This window comes from Myxocyprinus asiaticus, chromosome 17 (assembly GCF_019703515.2).
Source record: "Myxocyprinus asiaticus isolate MX2 ecotype Aquarium Trade chromosome 17, UBuf_Myxa_2, whole genome shotgun sequence".
In the NCBI taxonomy this organism is placed as follows: domain Eukaryota; kingdom Metazoa; phylum Chordata; class Actinopteri; order Cypriniformes; family Catostomidae; genus Myxocyprinus; species Myxocyprinus asiaticus.
In genome coordinates this window covers 38,878,005-38,896,360 of record NC_059360.1, presented here as the reverse complement: position 1 = coordinate 38,896,360, position 18,356 = coordinate 38,878,005, and the positions used below count along the sequence as shown (strand labels likewise).

General features: G+C 38.2%; 1 protein-coding gene across 3 annotated transcripts in view; it reads left to right on the top strand.

The window, feature by feature from the left end:
- Nucleotides 1-18,356, top strand: part of LOC127454685 (stonin-2-like) — a 52,476-nt gene that overhangs the window by 16,554 nt on the left and 17,566 nt on the right. For 2 of the 3 annotated variants that reach the window (XM_051722050.1, XM_051722049.1), the window contains exons 2-4: nucleotides 2,188-2,357; nucleotides 3,622-3,786; nucleotides 9,802-9,984. In XM_051722050.1, coding sequence (XP_051578010.1) covers nucleotides 2,279-2,357; nucleotides 3,622-3,786; nucleotides 9,802-9,984 — 427 coding nt within the window. In that variant the 5' untranslated portion in view covers nucleotides 2,188-2,278. The remainder of the gene's footprint in view (nucleotides 1-2,187; nucleotides 2,358-3,621; nucleotides 3,787-9,801; nucleotides 9,985-18,356) is intronic. The other variant, XM_051722051.1, reaches the window with a different exon arrangement.

The window sequence follows — 18,356 nt, the reverse complement described above, 5'->3', positions numbered from 1 at the left end:
ATTCAGTGACCCTAATATATTATATAAACCTTGTCACCACGATGAGCAGGGAGGGGGCCACAACATATTACAGTGTCTGAAATTGTTTTTGCAGTTTCACACACTTCTCTAACATTATCTTTAGTGATCTCCGACTGGCGAAGCCGGACATCGTTAGTGCCGACATGAATAACAATTTTAGAAACTCAACGTTTAGCATTAACCAGCACTTGCACTTGTCCGAGCCCCCAAAATGCATTTAACAATGGTGGCTGGAGTCTCTTTTACCACGTTCCTTGCAATGGAATCACCAATTATTAAGGTACTATTATATAAGGTATTATTAAAATATCAGGAGATCAGCAGTTATAAAAATACTCAAACCAGCCCATCTGGCACCAACAATCATGCCACGGTCCAAATCATTGAGATCAAATTTTTTCCCCATTCTGATGGTTGATGTAAACGTTAACTGAAGCTTGACCTGTATCTGCATGATTTTATGCACTGTACTGCTGCCACACGATTGGCCGATTAGATAATCGCACTGATGATTGTTGGTGCCAGACGGGCTGGTTTGAGTATTTCTGTAACTGCTGATCTCCTGGGATTTTCACACACAACAGTCTCTAGAATTTACTCAGAATGGTGCCAAAAACAAAAAACATCCAGTGAGGGGCAGTTCTGCAGACAGGAATGACTTGTTGATGAGAGAGGTCAACAGAGAATGGCCAGACTGGTTCAAACTGACAAAGTCTATGGTAACTCAGATAACCACTCTGTACAATTGTGGTGAGAAGAATGCTATTCTGGTGGCACGAGGGAACCTACACAATACTAGGCAGGTAGTTTTAATGTTGTGGCTGATCAGTGCATTTTTACTGGAAAACAAGACAAAATTAAGGATTTAGAGAAGGATTTTTTTTTTCCAGTGTGTGCTGTCGTATTAGTTTGTATAATGTTTGAACTTAGTAGCCTGGTCCTGGAGGGGCTGTAGTAGCTACTTTATAAATGGTTTTAATTTGTCATGCATTTATCAGTAATCCTTCCTGTGGCTTCGCACAGCCTCCAATCTGTTTTCAGGGGCCTTGTTTGGGCATGTTGTTTTCTGGTTGGCAGTCAAAAACACTTACACAAGCCTCACAAGCCTGTGTTTACTGCTGTCACTACTGTCTATGGATAGATTCACTTGGCTAGGACAATCCCAGGGTCTGTTTAGCTTAGATGGGCCATTCTATTAAAATGAATGGGAGGGCATGCTGAGTGACTCCAGCCAGGTCTCCTAAGCAACCAAATTGGCCCGGTTGCTAGGGAGGGTAGAGTCACATGGGGTAACCTCCTCGTGGTTGCGATTAGTGATTCTCGCTCTCAATGTGGTAAGTTGTGCGTGGATCGGAGAGTAGCATGAGCCTCCACATGCGGAGTCTCCGTGGTGTCATGCACAACAAGCCACATGATGAAATGCGCCGATTGGAGGCAACTGAGACTTGTCCTCTGCCACCTGGATTGAGGTGAGTAACCGTGCCACCACGAGGACCTACTAAGTTGTGGGAATTGGGCATTCCAAATTGGGAGAAAAGGGGATCAAAATAAAAAAAAATAAAAAAAATGAATGGGAGAAATTGGAACACCCGATGGTCAACGAAAGTAGAAAAGGAAGTCCAGCCTTACAGGTAAAAGAGCCAATCACTTTTTAGATACAGACATCGCCTGTCAATCAACTCAAGAATGCGCATGCGCATGAGCTAGACAAGCCGGGAAAATTGCGCTTTTTAGTGTAATCTAAAGTAAATAGCACAATTTATGATACCAGTGTTGTCAGATTTTACTGCTGATTTGAAATATGTTCTTTGATCGTTATCTTGACCAAACATTTTAGAGATTTTGGTCTTTCCCCATTCAAGTAGTTAGGAGCTGAACTTGTATGCGTCTTATTTACATAGAAAAATAGCTTCCCAGCCTGCCGAGAGCATTCCAGAGATGGCTGCCGGGTGGACTGACTTGCTAAAAAGACTTTGACAATATACAGTCGACTGTCTAAAAATTCCTCATTGGGCTACTTTCTCTTGTTTTTATACTGTACCAGTGGTTATTCAATTTTGCTATCAAAAAGTCTCCTGTTTGCAAATTTTTTTTTATCTTGTATACTTGTATAAAAATTTTCATTCTAATTTGATGAGCAGCTAATGATTGTTTTTTGGTCTTAAGCCTACCTAGGTGGACATGGAGTCCATGATTTTGGGGGAGTGACACAACTTAACCAGGTACAAGCAACTGACAACACTGTACACAAACTCCCATGGCTGCTACAGCCAGTAGCAGGACTGGAACTTCTAGAGCAGGCTGGGTCGCTTTTTCAGATGAGGGGTCACAGACAGGTATGCACAAACATCCAGATACAAACGTACAGATTCTATTCAAATTCAGTCTTACGTGTGGTTTTTATAAGAAATTTAAATTAAAGTTTACAAATCCCTCAATGAGTTACTTTGTTGGAATATTTGCAATTTAAAATCGATCCAACATTGATGATGTCATTGTAATATTTGCATGCTTCTTTCTTGCTTTTATTGGCAAACTGAAGCTTTCTTGCCTATATTTAACCATCTATAGCCACCTTAGACCGCGTCACGTCTTTGAAGTGTATTTTATGTGTTTTCGTGCACACCCAACAGAAAACACTATGGGAGTCATGACAATGGCATAGTTTAAGGCTGCTTTGATAAAGTAAAGAACTAAAGCCTAAAACCTAAGCTTACCTAAAACTTTAACACTATTCTTGTGCTGCCTTGCAAGCACTGGTATTTCCCTCTGGAAATGCAAATCTAGTTTTCAAACATTACCCAGGTTTCTTTACTTATTCAAGTCAGATAGAATGCCTTTTTGTGTTAATGTAACTCAACTGGTGGATTGTGATTCTAGCAACGTCAAGGTCATGGATATAGTTTCACACAATGCATGAAAGGGAACTCGTTGTATACATTAAAATATATACCGAATATATCCTGAAAATTGCTTTAGATAAAAGCGTCTAAAACAGGTTTTAACAGGACTTCTTTGTGGAAATGTTCAGTGTTGGATAGGAATATTGTTGAATCATATTTTAGACAAACAGCAAAATGGCAGAGCCCTAGTTCTTAGATTAAGGACTTCACCCGAAAAATGTCAATTCTGTAATTATTTACTCATCCTGATATTGTTCCAAACCCATATTACTTTTTGTCCTTAATGGAACACAAAAAAAGATGTTAGGCAGAATGTTAGCCTCAGGCACCATTCACTTTAATTTAATGGAATAAAGATGCAATGAAAGTGAATGGTGTCGAGACATTCTGTATCTTCTTTTGTGTTCCACGGAAGAAAGAAAGTCATATGAGTTTGGAACAGTGTAAATGATGAGAACATTCATTTTTGGGTGGAGTATTCCTTTAATGCTCTCCTTTTCTGGTGTGAGAGTTTGCTGTGTGAGTGTGCATTCAGACCTTTTCGTGAGATTCCTGAGTCCTGAAGTCAGCTCCATAGTGATTACTGCAGCAACAGTCCACAGTTCTTGCACCCTGCTAGATTAAACATTTAGCTGTGACATTTTTTTGCTGAGAAGAGGCTGTATTTCTCTAACTTTATGTTTCTTCTGATTCCCAGATGAGGACAGCCTCCAGCCCTCCTTAGACCAGCTTGTGGTGGACTCCTCAACCTGGGCAGAGGAACCATATGTGCCAGCCCAGAAGCCAGAGCAGCAGACTTCCTGGGTCCAGTTTGATGATAAACCATGGTCTCACTCTCCTCCTCCCCCAACGCAGGTAAAAGGTACGAGGACTACATAAGAAGGTTTTGTTCACACCTGGAAGGTGGCGTCATCATGTGATCTTAGAATAGAGTTTGCATTTCTGTGCTCCTTAAAGGGATAGTTCACCCAAAAATTGCATTCTGTCATAATTTACTCGCCCTCGTTTCGCTCCAAACCTGTAAGGCTTTCTTTCTTTAATGGAAACACAAAAGGTTATATTTGACAGAATCTTCTCACTTTTCTTTTTTTATACAATGAAAGCATACTGTATAGTGACATATAGTGAAAAATCATCATAAAAGTAGTCCATGTGCTTTTTCAAAGCTGCCCCATCAAGACACCTTGCGGCAGGTATGATGTCAATGAAGCCAAACACTAACTGTTCTTGCGCATCTCATAAACTAATGCGATGTGACAAGTTTGAACTAACGCCTTTAATTTCGGTTTATTTCTCACACAAAGCTATCTTTTGGCTGAAGAAGACTTAAGTTTCATCCGAAACTGCGTACTGTCACAGTATTTTATTTGATGAAGGATGCACTTATCTGCCAGCAAAACAGTACATTCTTTTATGCATGCGAGTAGGATGAATAGATTTTGGACATGCTTCATCCGGGAACGTTGGTATTGTCTCATGACCCGAATATATGACGTAAAACAATAACCATGAAAACGATCTCCTCAGGTTTTGTTAAACAAGCACCATTTAAGCACAAGGAACAATTATCTTGGTATATGTAGCACTTTTAGTTGAGAAAAGCTGTCTGCCTCGCAATTCTCTGCCGATCCAGTGTTTTGAACGTGATGTTGTCTCAGCTTGCGAGGGACTATGGGATCGTTATGTGTCCAGTCGATCCGCTCTTCAAAATCTTGCCAGAAATAGTAGGTCATCCAGGTATTTCTCGCTTACTGCTTCATGAATACTGTGGATTCGGATATACTACTCATACTGTTTTTGGGATACTATGGAAGTATGGATATTCGGACGCAGCGTTAGAATATAGACTTGGAATGTGGAATAAGTCGTATGGACTTCTTTTATGGTGCTTTTATGTCTTTTTGGAGCTTGACAGCCCCTGGTCTCAATATGCTTTCATTGTATGGAAAACAGCAGCCCAGAGATACAGTACTTCATAATATATGAAGGTGAGCAAATGATTACAGAATTAAAATTTTTGTGTAAACCCAATTCCTTTAAACTATCTACCTCTTTATCTTTAAACTTTCTTTTAAATGTTTGAATGTGACATTGTTACACTGTTACATAATAAGTCATAATAAATCCACAGTTGCATAATGCAATATGATGCAAACCCAGAATAATGAGTGAGAAATATTTAATAAATAAGTAGTCATTAAGCAGACACCTTTACCTAAAGTGACTTATAGTACACTTATTTTAGGGACAATCTTTCTGTAGGGACCTGGAGATATGCCTTGCTTAAGGACAAAATGGTGATAGTTTACATCTTGCTCCTCACAGGGCTTGGACCAACAACCTTCTCGTTACCAGACCTCTTTTTTATCCATTACACCACACCCATTTCAACAACAAAACAAGAGTTTAGACAAATATTATTCTACTCATCTGTTTATTCTAGAGTGAGAGGGGCAGTTGACTCAGTTGGGTTGGGTTGATTGGGACTGTGTCACTTCCTTTAGGTCTGATGCTTTGTCTAGTCTTGCCTGTCTCCCTCTTTATCTGTGTCTCTCACTCTTGACTCAGCCACCCCCACTTTTGTCAAAGCCAGCAGCCTTGCCAGTAACTCTTTCCCAGGAAATCTCCTTTGAGAGACCCGATTGCAGCAACACGCAAATGGCCAAACCCTTCAAACCCTAATTGAAGCCATATGCATATTTTTCATCTCAGCTGTTGTTGCCCTTGCATGAAATCTGCCTAAGCAAAAAGTCAAGGGTGCAGTAAATGTATCATTAAAAAATATCAAAATATCATCACTTCAGATCAACTGAAGTGATGATATGTTTAACTACTTATTTAGTCAGACTACAGAGGATCTCCAACATATGATTTCAGGTTTGATGCCTTAATTTTCTTGCATGGTCTAGAGGGAGCATTATCAGTCGGCAGTGTCAGAGGTTGGGTTTATCTGTCTTTATATTTGAAAGTTTAAGGCATCCAAATTCATATCACTTTGAATCAAGAGAAAACAAGTTAGGAAAATAAACAAAACAAAGACAATGAGTGAGATCTGTCTTTTATGGGAAGCCATCGCTGAGGTAGCAGAGACATCATGTTGCCATGATCTAAATAAGTCACACCATTTCTCAGTTTCTAAAGCATGTTATGATCATAATGTGTTGTACACCGTGTCCAAACCAAATGTGACAATATAAAGCAACAAGCAAGCACCAGGACATTTTGTCGATCACTTGGTTATTATTTCTGCTGGGTAGCCCTGGCCACTGTGTGAGCTCTTATTGGTCCAAAGTCCTGCTACTCAAATTCTACATCAAATATGTTCTAATTAGGTATGTGCACGAGTAATCGACTAATAGAGTACTCATTCTGCACTTGCTAGTCGACTATTAAAAACAGTACTCGAAAATTGCTAATTTATTTTCCTTTGCATATTTGCCTGCTGTGGGCAATGCTGAATTATCGTGTATTTTCCCTGTGGGTCTCTCACCATGCAAACTGATGGACAAGGATCTGTTTGTTTTTTTTGGCTGAAAGGAAATGTGAAGTGGTACGAGAAACTCAGAAGCAGATCACATTTAAAAAAAAAAAAGCCAACTTTGACCACTTGTTTTTCTGAATAATAACATGTGAAATTATAAAATATGCAGTAATCAATTACTGTTTTTTTTTTTTTTTTTTTTTTTTTTGTGAGTTAGAGTACTCGATTACAGAATTACTCAAATGCCCATCCCTAGTTCTAATTGGCTGTGATTGTGCCACATAGCACATCAGTTTTGCATTTAGTGTGGAGAGACAAAATGCTTATACCAACACACATCAGATTAGGACACAGTATTACTTTTTTAATTGACTACAAAATACTTTTTACATCAGAGCACATTGAGATCCACGTGAAGTTGTGCATGGTGATGTCACTGGTTTGGAACCCTCAGGAAAAGGAGTGCTAGTTGGAGTAACCCCAGATGCACACTTGTGTTCTTATATCATAGCCTGAGTAGATCCTTAAAACCTTAAAAACAATCCATTTGAATCCTTTAGATTTCACTTTAACTGGCAACACTGATGTATGAAAATGCAGAGATTTTGTTTGATGGTATAGAGCAGTGTTTCCCAACAAGATTGTCAGGTGTGCCGTGGAAAATGATCATATTCCACAAAATAAATAAATGCATGAAATAAAATAATAATTTCAGGGATCCAAACTCCTCATCTTTTGGAGAAATTCGCCATTTTGAAACCATAATCGGTCACTTTTGTGATTGTGAAGAGCAATGATTAATGTGCAAAAGTGATTGATATTTATACACGTTAAGGGTCTTTCACATGACTCACGTCAGCACTGCAGAATACATTGAAGTCTATGAAGTGACGCCACTTTACACCAAAGTGTTTTTCACACACGTTTTTGCTTCACCAATAATGTCTTTGAGAGTACTAGGCAACAAGAAATATTTAAAAACTGTCCAAATTTATGAAGAGACATTGAATGTCTCATAATTTATTTTAATTAAATATTACCTTATCGTTTACGAATATCAGAGACCCCAGTTATTGGACTAATTTAAATTCACCAAGAAAATGCTTAGAACTAAACATAAACGAGTCCTTTTATTACTTTCTGCTATCAAAGCAACTGCAAGCTTTTTTTCTCTCTTCCAAATACATGTTTTCAATGTTTATTGTGCACACCTCCTGTTTTTTTACGTGGCAAACTCGTAAAATCGCCCCACTGTGATGTTTTCCGCAGCTCTTGTCATGTGGAGGGCAATGTGGTGCTTGACGCTGACGTTGAACTGAGCGTAGACGCCTCAACACAACTCATGTGAAATGCGCTTTACAATGACGAAAGAACATTATTGAAACTCAAAATTATTATTTGTCTATTATTGTGGTCTTTTCTGATAAAAGCCATGCTATGCTCAGCAGTTTAAATAGGCAACTGTAGGAAAATGATACCGTAGATCTGCTTTGTGTTTATAATTCTTATATTGAAGTCAGTAGATTTGTAGCCATGCAAGTTTTAATAAAGGAGAAGGTAAGGACCTTATTGAAACTCACTATTATTAGACTATTATTGTTATCTTTTTGGATGAAACATAATGCTCAGACTGAAGGAAGACTATAGATCTGCTTTGTTCTTTTAATGCTTAAACACTATAAAGTCTCTTGGTAGATTTCGGTCATGAATGACTCAAAATGATTCACTGACTCACTCATAGCACATAAGATGCTCATTTGTCGTCACCTCGTGACATTTCCAGAAGGGGTCACTGAACTAATCAGTTAATAAAATTGTACAAATTTGTGAAACAGAAGCAAGCCTCACCAAAATACTCTTCATTTTGCAGCTAATTCTGCACAATTGTAAACATGAATAAACTTGAATCACTAAAATAGCTGGAATTGGTGGTTTTAGCTTATTCTTAAAAACAAATATCCCTAGAAAAAATGTTCGTGGACCAGTGATTGTCTTACCTTTTTCACCCCTCATGAGTTTGCATCCCTGTAATTTGTTGTGGCATTGCAAGAACAAATCTACAAATTAGAAAAGAAGCAAATTTTTAGTTTTTTCATTACCCATTTAGCGCTTTTTCCACCTGTGACCTCACACAACGTAGCCTACCTATGTGACTTTTTTTTTTTTTTTTGCATAGCAAAATTTCAAACATTAAAAGTAAACACACTACTAAGATGGACAGAAAACATAGACAAGTTCTTGAAAAGGATAAATATTGACAATGGTTAGCCTATGTGGGATAGTGGTGTGCCGTATAATTTTTTAGTCGTAAAAAGTGTGCCGTGGCAGAAGAAAGGTTGGGAAACACTGGTATAGAGGGCATGAAATTGGAAAAGACTTTTCACTTGTACTTAAAGTCAACATGCCATTCTCAATGCATTTTACTTCTGTAATCAGACACATTTCTGATTGAAACAGGATATTCAGTGAGAGAGAGAAAAAAAAAAACAGATCGAGGCTTATATGCTAGGAAGTTGGAGGGGTTTGGGCTTGGTGACATCATTGTTGTCACTGTCACAATGTTTCACTGACAATCTGATTGTTTCACTTCATTGCATTGCTGGATGCACACAATCACCACTTCTTCTACTGCTCTTTGTTCCTTGTGTAATGATAAAAAGCCATTTCCAAAAAAAAAGTCTTTTCCATTGTATATCCATTCCAACCCAAAAATAACATGCATTTACAATGTTACATTTCCCACACTCAGTTCTTGTTTTGTATTTTGTGCTTCATTTATTAAGTAGGTCACACGTCCTTATAGCTGTTAAGTAGTATAAAAGAAGATAAATCTTACCTGTTACCTGGAAGGTTGGATTTGTTGCTAGGCATCAGACATATCTTGTGTTTGGAATGTGTATGAATCACAGCTAAACAGCAGAGGTGCCTACATAGATTTAAAGAACTTGAAACATAAAATGTGTCATCTGCATTTATATTGTTAATCAAACCTGTATCTAAAACATAATCTGTTTGGTATTACCGTGTTCTCTCCATCATTGTCTCAAAGCATTCTACTACAGAGTAATTCATAAGTAATCTGTCCTCTGATAGTAATTACAGCAGTGCTAATTAAAATCATCGAGTAGATTGATTTGATTGTTTGAAGAGGCTGATACACATCAGTATGCGCTGTTATCTCGCCTCATCCTTGAGGTTTAATCCTTTTACTAAAGCATTTTCCCCACTGTGAATATTTAATAGTCTCTCTTCTAATTCAATGATAACACCTGTTCATTAGCAGCACACATTTATACACACATACACACACGCTCTGCTTGTGCAGAGGGCATAGATTTTTATATGAGTGCAAATTCTACATTTATATTCCTCTAAGGCATTGCCATTTTTTTGCAGGCCCCAGGCATAGTGTTTGCTCTTCGGCCAGCTTCTGGAGCAATGTTCCCCCGTCAGAGAGCAGCTGGACCACCCAATCAGAGGAGCAGAGCTCTGTGAGCATGGGGGCGTCCTCCTGTGACCTGCCCTCTCTTAACACAGAAGAGCTGCCAAGTCAAACACCCTCCTGCCCGCACTCTCCCAGTGAGTACTACCACAGACATTATAAAGCAGAGAAACCGTAATGCTAAATGTGGTGGCTGTAGTCCCGCCTTACAGTTAAAAGAGCCAAGCACCTTTTTGATAGAGGCAATATATTTTGGAGCATAATGATGACAAGGAGCCACTTGAACTGACTTAGTTTACCTAAAAAGTTCAATCTTGTGTCTTTCCAAACCTATATGATTTTCTTTCTTATGTGGAGCACAAAAAGAGAAATTTTAATGCAATATCTCTGTCCGTCTTTTCAATATAATTGCAGTGGATAGCATAAAAAAGTACCCAAAAATATCATAAAGTAGTCCATGCGACTCATATACAATAGGTTTTGTGAGAAACAGCCTGAAATTTAGTAATTTTTCAGTGAAAATCTTGATGCCCGTTGCACGTTCATGAGCACAATGAGAGAAAGATGTTCACAGTGGCTTGCAAGTTCACGTGAGAACTTGCATTGTTCAGTTAATTTTTGTGTGAACTATTCTTTTAAAGGGGTCATGACATGAGGAATAAAATTTTCCTTTATATTTGGACAAATAAGAGGTCATCATAATATAAAACCATTCTGTAAGTTTCAGAACTCAAAACGTCCTCCTCACTGCAAAAAGATTATTTGTTGTAACCAAGCTGCCAAACGACTCGTTTTCTACTTTCTCCACATTGTGATGTCACAGTGTGGTAGACATTTGCATCTGACCACCTCCACAACAACACATCAAAGTGTAATTTACGTCACCACTTCCATAGCCCGCCCATTAGCATTGAGCAGTGAGATGGCAAATAGAGAGAACAATAAAATAGGGAGAGCAGGTCAGTCAAGAGCAGAGAGCCAATTATAACAGTGGGTGTTTACTGTCAAGTCTTAAAGGAGAAGCAGCACCAAATCTTAGTGTTTCTGACAGAGGGTCAGAATGAGGGTGGAAAATGATCATGTTTTACAAATATATTTACTAATATTACAAGTGAACCTCAAGAAACATATTAAAATAATTTAAAAAAAGTTATGTCATGACCCCTTTAAAGGTACTTTGGTTTTACAGATACCTGGGAGGTGGCAATTCACTACGTTTTAGCGCCCTATTCACTAAACGAATTATGCAAATCATTATTGTTCATCATTTTATGAATTACTGCTGCCATGATCACTAGAAAATTTTCTCTTTTAAACAAAGTTTTGTTAACAGTCTGCTTTCCGTGGGAAGTAATAAAGGAATGTTAATTGCACCAGGCCAATAACAGAAATTTACATAGAGAGCGCCTGGTTAAATGGGATTGCGGTTAGTGCTTGGTTAAAACGGGATTGTGGTTAGTGCCTGGTTAAACGGGACTGTGGTTAGTGCCTGGTTAAATGGGATTGTGGTTAGTGCCTGGTTAAACGGGATAATGGGTGGTTAGTGAATAAGAAGTTTTTGTGTTTAAATACCACACGCTACTATTTAATGAACTTGCCCTACAGAGTCATACCTACTAGTTCATAAATTGGTAACTCTCATCATTCAAACATCTGCCAGTGGGTGTTTGTATCCTCCCAATGCTTCAAACGGTAATTAAACTCTGTCCTCTCATGAGAAGGCAGAAGGAAGTGAGACTCGCTCAGGAAATGCTTCACAGACTGAATTATCCATCAATAAATCCCTTCCGCTGCTCAGAACAACCTCCAGGGCTGCATCAAGGCACGCAGGCAGAATGAAAAGACGGCAGGTTTAGGAGTAAATGATGGAGGAATCGGGGTGAATAAATTCACACGGTCTGTGACAGCTGCTCCTCAGATGCTCCTCTCGGTTGAGTGATGGTGGCTCTGAAGGAACTCTGGGCTCATTTGAGGCAGAACGCTTTCTCTCTTGCAGGTAATTTGCAACTGAGCTGTTAGCGCTCCTACGCGATCCATCTCAGGCCTCTCGTCTCGGCCCTCCAGCAATAGTTCACTCCAGACCAGGGTTTCTATGGAGACAGGAGGGGGTGCGTGAGGTGCTTAAGGCAGTTTTATTTATTAAAATGCTGCGTGCTTCTTATTTCACACTGAGGGAAGATAGTCACTGCAACAGAATTTTCTCACGAGGACAGTGTGAATAGCAGTGCATGATACTGAGTATTAATCACAGCACATATTACACTAAATAGTAAAATGTTTAATTAAAGCAAGCTAAATTAGAGTTTGATCACTATTTCTCAGTATAGAAAAATCAACAGTCATATGAATAGTTTATTTAAAGTCTCAGGGTTGGTATAGCTTAGTGGCGCGGAGCCAGTGGCTATTCTGTAAACTAGCATCAGTGCCTTGAACTTGACGTGAGCAACCAATGGCAGCCAGTACAGTTTGAGACATTAGATTTAGCTAATGTGCCCAGGTTACTCTAAGTGGACTGTCCCTGTAGTATGTGTACTGTATGTCACTTTGGCTAAATGCATCAGGTAATTAATAATTTGTGGAAACTAGATTTTACATTTTTAGAAGAAAATGTAAGTGGTGCTTGCCTGTGCAAAACTTGCCATCACGATTCATGTTGGCATGCCATTGCTATCCGGTGTTCTGATTGGTTGCTAGGGTGTTGCTAGGTGGAACTAAAAAGGATGAGCTGATGAAAGTCATTTGTTCCATAGGAAATACTGGAGCCTATGTTTTGCGGTTTAGATTCAAATGAACCGATTCATAAGAGCCATTTGTTCAGGAATTAAAGGCATTAGTCCATGCATTTATTACATCTCGCCTTGACTACTGTAACGCCCTTTCTTCTGGACTACCGGCACACTCTATCTCCCATTTGCAATATATTCAAAATTCTGCTGCAAGAGTACTAACTTACACCAAACAATCTGCACATATTACTCCCATCCTATTTAAACTTCGCTGGCTACCTGTCGCCTCCCGTATTGCATACTAAATTCTCCTGCTTACATTTAAGTCACTCCATGGTCTAGCTCCTCCTTACCTTTCTGATTTACTTTCTCCCTATATTCCTATTTGCTCACTCCGATCTTCTGGGTGCGAACTTCTTCTTGTTCCTAGATTCTGCCTTTCGTCAATGGGCGGCAGGTCTTTTTCTGTTGTGGCACCTAAGCTATGGAACTCAATCCCCCTGGCTCTCCGAACTACTACCTCTATCTCTGAATTCAAATCTCAGCTCAAAACCTATTTGTTCTCCCAGTATTATCTGTCATAATGTGTATATGCTTCATGTACTGCTCATTGTATTTGTATGCTTATCTGTATTCTGATTGGGCCACTGCCTACTCTGTTTACACTTTCTCTACTGTCTACATGATGTTATGTGTTCTTTTGTACTGGACTGATATGTCTAATTGATTGCACGATCTGATCTGCTATATGCAACTGCATTTGTTTTTGTTCCAGACTGGCCAACTGTCCACTGTCCATATGACTGTCTATATTATTTTTTTTTTGTTACTGTTCTTTATTGTGAAGCATACTTGAACTCTGGAAAGGCGCTAGATAAATTAAACATATTATTATTATTATAGTTCACCCCAAAATTAAATATTTCTCATCATTTACTCACCTTCATGTGGATGACTTGATAATTTTTCGGCTCTTTAGTTCTTCACAAAGTGAATGGGTACCAAAACTTTGAAGCTCCAAAAAGCAAATATAAGCAGTATAAAAGTAATCCATAAGACGGTGGTTAAATATATATGTTCAGAAATTATATGAAAGGTGTGGGTGAGAAACAAATAAATATTTAAGTCCTTTTTTTGCTATAAAATCTCCACCCTGCCCACTAGGTGGTGATATGCATGAAGAATGCAAATCACCAAAAAACACAAGAAGAATGTGAAAGTGGAGATTTATAATTAAAAAATAACATATACAGGTGCATCTCAATAAATTAGAATGTCGTGGAAAAGTTCATTTATTTCAGTAGTTCAACTCAAATTGTGAAACTTGTGTATTAAATAAATTCAATGGCACACAGACTGAAGTAGTTTAAGTCTTTGGTTCTTTTAATTGTGATGATTTGGCTCACATTTAACAAAAACCCACCAATTCACTATCTCAAAAAATTAGAATACATCATAAGACCAATAAAAAAAAACATTTTTAGTGAATTGTTGGCCTTCTGGAAAGTATGTTCATTTACTGTATATGTAATCAATACTTGGTAGGGGCTCCTTTTGCTTTAATTACTGCCTCAATTTGGCATGGCATGGAGGTGATCAGCTTGTGGCACTGCTGAGGTGGTATGGAAGCCCAGGTTTCTTTGACAGTGGCCTTCAGCTCATCTGCATTTTTTGGTCTCTTGTTCCTCATTTTCCTCTTGACAATACCCCATAGATTCTCTATGGGGTTCAGGTCTGGTGAGTTTACTGGCCAGTCAAGCACACCAACACCATGGTCATTTAACCAACTTTTGGTGCTTTTGGCAGTGTGGGCAGGTGCCAAATCCTGCTGGAAAATGAAATCAGCATCTTTAAAAAGCTGGTCAGCAGAAGGAAGCATGAAGTGCTCCAAAATTTCTTGGTAAACGGGTGCAGTGACTTTGGTTTTCAAAAAACACAATGGACCTACACCAGCAGATGACATTGCACCCCAAATCATCACAGATTGTGGAAACTTAACACTGGACTTCAAGCAACTTGGGCTATGAGCTTCTCCACCCTTCCTCCAGACTCTAGGACCTTGGTTTCCAAATGAAATACAAAACTTGCTCTCATCTGAAAAGAGGACTTTGGAACACTGGGCAACAGTCCAGTTCTTCTTCTCTTTAGCCCAGGTAAGACGCCTCTGACGTTGTCTGTGGTTCAGGAGTGGCTTAACAAGAGGAATACGACAACTGTAGCCAAATTCCTTGACACGTCTGTGTGTGGTGGCTCTTGATGCCTTGACCCCAGCCTCAGTCCATTCCTTGTGAAGTTCACCCAAAATCGATTTTCGAAAATCAATTTTGCTTGACAATCATAAGGCTGCGGTTCTCTCGGTTGGTTGTGCATCTTTTTCTTCCACACTTTTTCCTTCCACTCAACTTTCTGTTAACATGCTTTGATACAGCACTCTGTGAACAGCCAGCTTCTTTGGCAATGAATGTTTGTGGCTTACCCTCCTTGTGAAGGGTGTCAATGATTGTCTTCTGGACAACTGTCAGATCAGCAGTCTTCCCCATGATTGTGTAGCCTAGTGAACCAAACTGAGAGACCATTTTGAAGGCTCAGGAAACCTTTGCAGGTGTTTTGAGTTGATTAGCTGATTGGCATGTCACCATATTCTAATTTTTTGAGATAGTGAATTGGTGGGTTTTTGTTAAATGTGAGCTAAAATCATCACAATTAAAAGAACCAAAGACTTAAACTACTTCAGTCTGTGTGCATTGAATTTATTTAATACACGAGTTTCACAATTTGAGTTGAATTACTGAAATAAATGAACTTTTCCACGACATTCTAATTTATTGAGATGCACCTGTATATTGATCTGTATCTCACCCACACCTAGCATATCACTTCTGAAGATATGGATTTAACCAAGTCTTATGGATTACTTTTATGTTGCCTATATGTGCTTTTGAAGCTTAGAAGTTTTGGTACCATTCACTTGCATTGTGAGGACCAACAGAGCCGAGATATTCTTCTAAAAATCTTCATTTGTGCAAGTTGCACACATCTGGAATGGCATGAGGGTGAGTAAATGATGAATTTAAATATTTGGTGAACTATTCCTTTAAGTTAGACTGGTCTCGCTGTATGCTTTGCACTGTAGAGTCAAAGAAACCGGTTCATAAGAGAAATTCATTCAGGAATCAGACTACACTGGTCGCTCAGTATGTTTCGCGCAGCTGATTCATAAGCGTTATCGAGTGCTGCTGAGTAGTAGCAGGAACACTGTCAGAGCATGGGCAGAAGAATGCACATTTGAGCTCGAACCATTAACAGTACCAAAAGTCATGATAATCATTCGGTTCTGACCACCATTTACCAGGTATTCAGAAATGTGTTTTCCCTATTGAGCTGTGTGCCTTCTCTCGCCCTACCCACTGGCCTTTGCTCCTGGTCCCACTATGTTGATGTGTACTCTGCTGAAACTTGGCAGCAGGGTGTCGATCTGTTTGTTTTTGGTCTGCCATGTGACCTGTGGGTGTTGGTACATGATTGTTTGTTTATGATGAGTGTATATTTGTGTGTAATTACTGATTAAATGTGTACGTAGTCCTTCTGTTCTGTAATTGTCACAGAGTTACATTCAGTGTTTGTACATATTGCAAATCTCTAGTAATATCATGTTATTTGTAGTGAAATCCATGTATTTGAATTTCATTGGTTTTTGTTAAGATTCTTTGGATGTGATTTATATCTTATATTTAGATGAAACAAAGCATGCGTTACAGTTTTATATGACTGTCATTGTAAGCAGAGACCATTGTGAATGCTAAGTATTTATGCAGCTGTATGGTACAAGGCACTGGAGCAGTGGGTCTTTACGAAATTTACAGGCACAGATGGTAGATGCTGTTCTTTATTAGGAAGTGCAGCACTTTTGATTTACAATGCACATTTTCATTTTCTTCTTATTCCTTTCTCCGGTAATGAATAAGAATGCTGTTGTCCATAGAGATGCAATGGGTGTGTTTGTATGTGTGTGAGAGAGAGAGGAAAAGGAAGAGAAAGAGAGAGTGTGTATGAATGTGGTTTTGTTATATCCATTGGAGTCTACACAGAAGAGCATTATCATCAGTATGCAAATCTCTACAGAGAGCAGTAGACAAATACTGTAATCTTAGATTGGCAAAGGTTATATAGCAAAATAACAGCTTGTTTAAAGGGATAGTTTACCCAACAATTAAATTTTGGTCTTTATTTACTCCCTCGTGTTGTTCCAGACCCATATAATTTCTTTCTTCCGTGGAACACAAAAGACGATGTTAGTCTCAGTCAACGTTCTCTTTCGTTGCATCTTTTTTCCATATAATGGAAGTGAATGGTGACTGAGGTTGTCATTCTGCCTAGCATCTCTCTTTGTGTTCCACAGAAGAAAGAGAGTCGTACAGGTTTGGAACAACATAATTTGTATTTTTTGGCAAACTATAACTTTAACCTGTTAAAGACCCCCACGGACCCACCTGAGTGTGCATTAACTACATGTTTAAATGGTAAATTGTTAATCTTTAAGACCAGTACATTATTTGAAAGCTCCCAATGTCATGTTTTGATGACTGACAGCTGTTTCATGATCAAAATGTTATAACAAAACTATTTATATAATTTATGTAAAGAGTGAACATAAAATCATTTGTATCATACATCCCATATTATGAAATAATTCTGAAAAAACATCTCCAATCATGTAAGATCCAGTATACTTGTCATTTGATGGCTTTACTAAAAAAAAATCTCCATTAGATACTTTAGTCCAAAAGTTTGCACATTTGGAGAAATATGATGGATTTTTATAAGTTTACTTCATATTTCTTTAGACAGAAACGTAATTCATGTCAGTTTTCTACCAATGTATGCAATCTGAAGCACTACAGCACTCTACTACTCTCAAATAATAAACAATAATTTTCCTTTCAACCAGAAAACAGAGGCCACTATAGCTCCAGATTTGATCCAGATATGGACTGTAGAAGAACAGGTTATTACATCAGAGATCACATGACGTGTTCCTAATCCCTTATCATAGTAGGATTGAAAACTCGGTGTAAATAGTTATAATAACATTTAGCCTGATGAAAGACATTGTGAATAATTAGAAAATTATGAAAATATACTGTTTGTCTATATTTTTTAAGCAATCTCTGGCATTTTTATTGGTTTGATGTCTGTATATTTGAAGAATTCTGCATCTGTCACTGAACCTGTTATTAGCCTCAGGTTGTATATTCTATACATATTTTGATTTCTGCTTCATTATATGAATGGAATCCACATGATCTGTAAAATAAGCTATTATAACACTTATAAAGTAAGATATTTGCAGTATATTATGTTTCATTTCTATTGTTAACATGCTGATGTCATTGAGTTAGCGCTAATGCTAGAATGCTAACCTTCACCATAGTATGCACCTGTTACGCTCTGTAATTGTATTTTATGATGGCATTTGTTGAAAAGAATTCACGTGAGATCATGAAAAAGTTGTTTATACTTGGTTTTAAAGAGACATTTGATGGTACAGCAAGGATGAGTGTTGGGTGTCAATATAGGTGTTACTTTTGTGGTGTTAATATAGATGTTACACACATCAACGTGTCTTAGGTGTGAATGGCTTACAGACTGCAGACAAACACATGAATGGAGCAGCAAATAAAAACAGGGTGAACTTAATTTGTGTGTGTGTTTGAGTAGATTTGATTCCTTTTGTAAACTTCCTTTTGTAAATCTAAAAAAAAAACATGGCATGGTCTTAAATA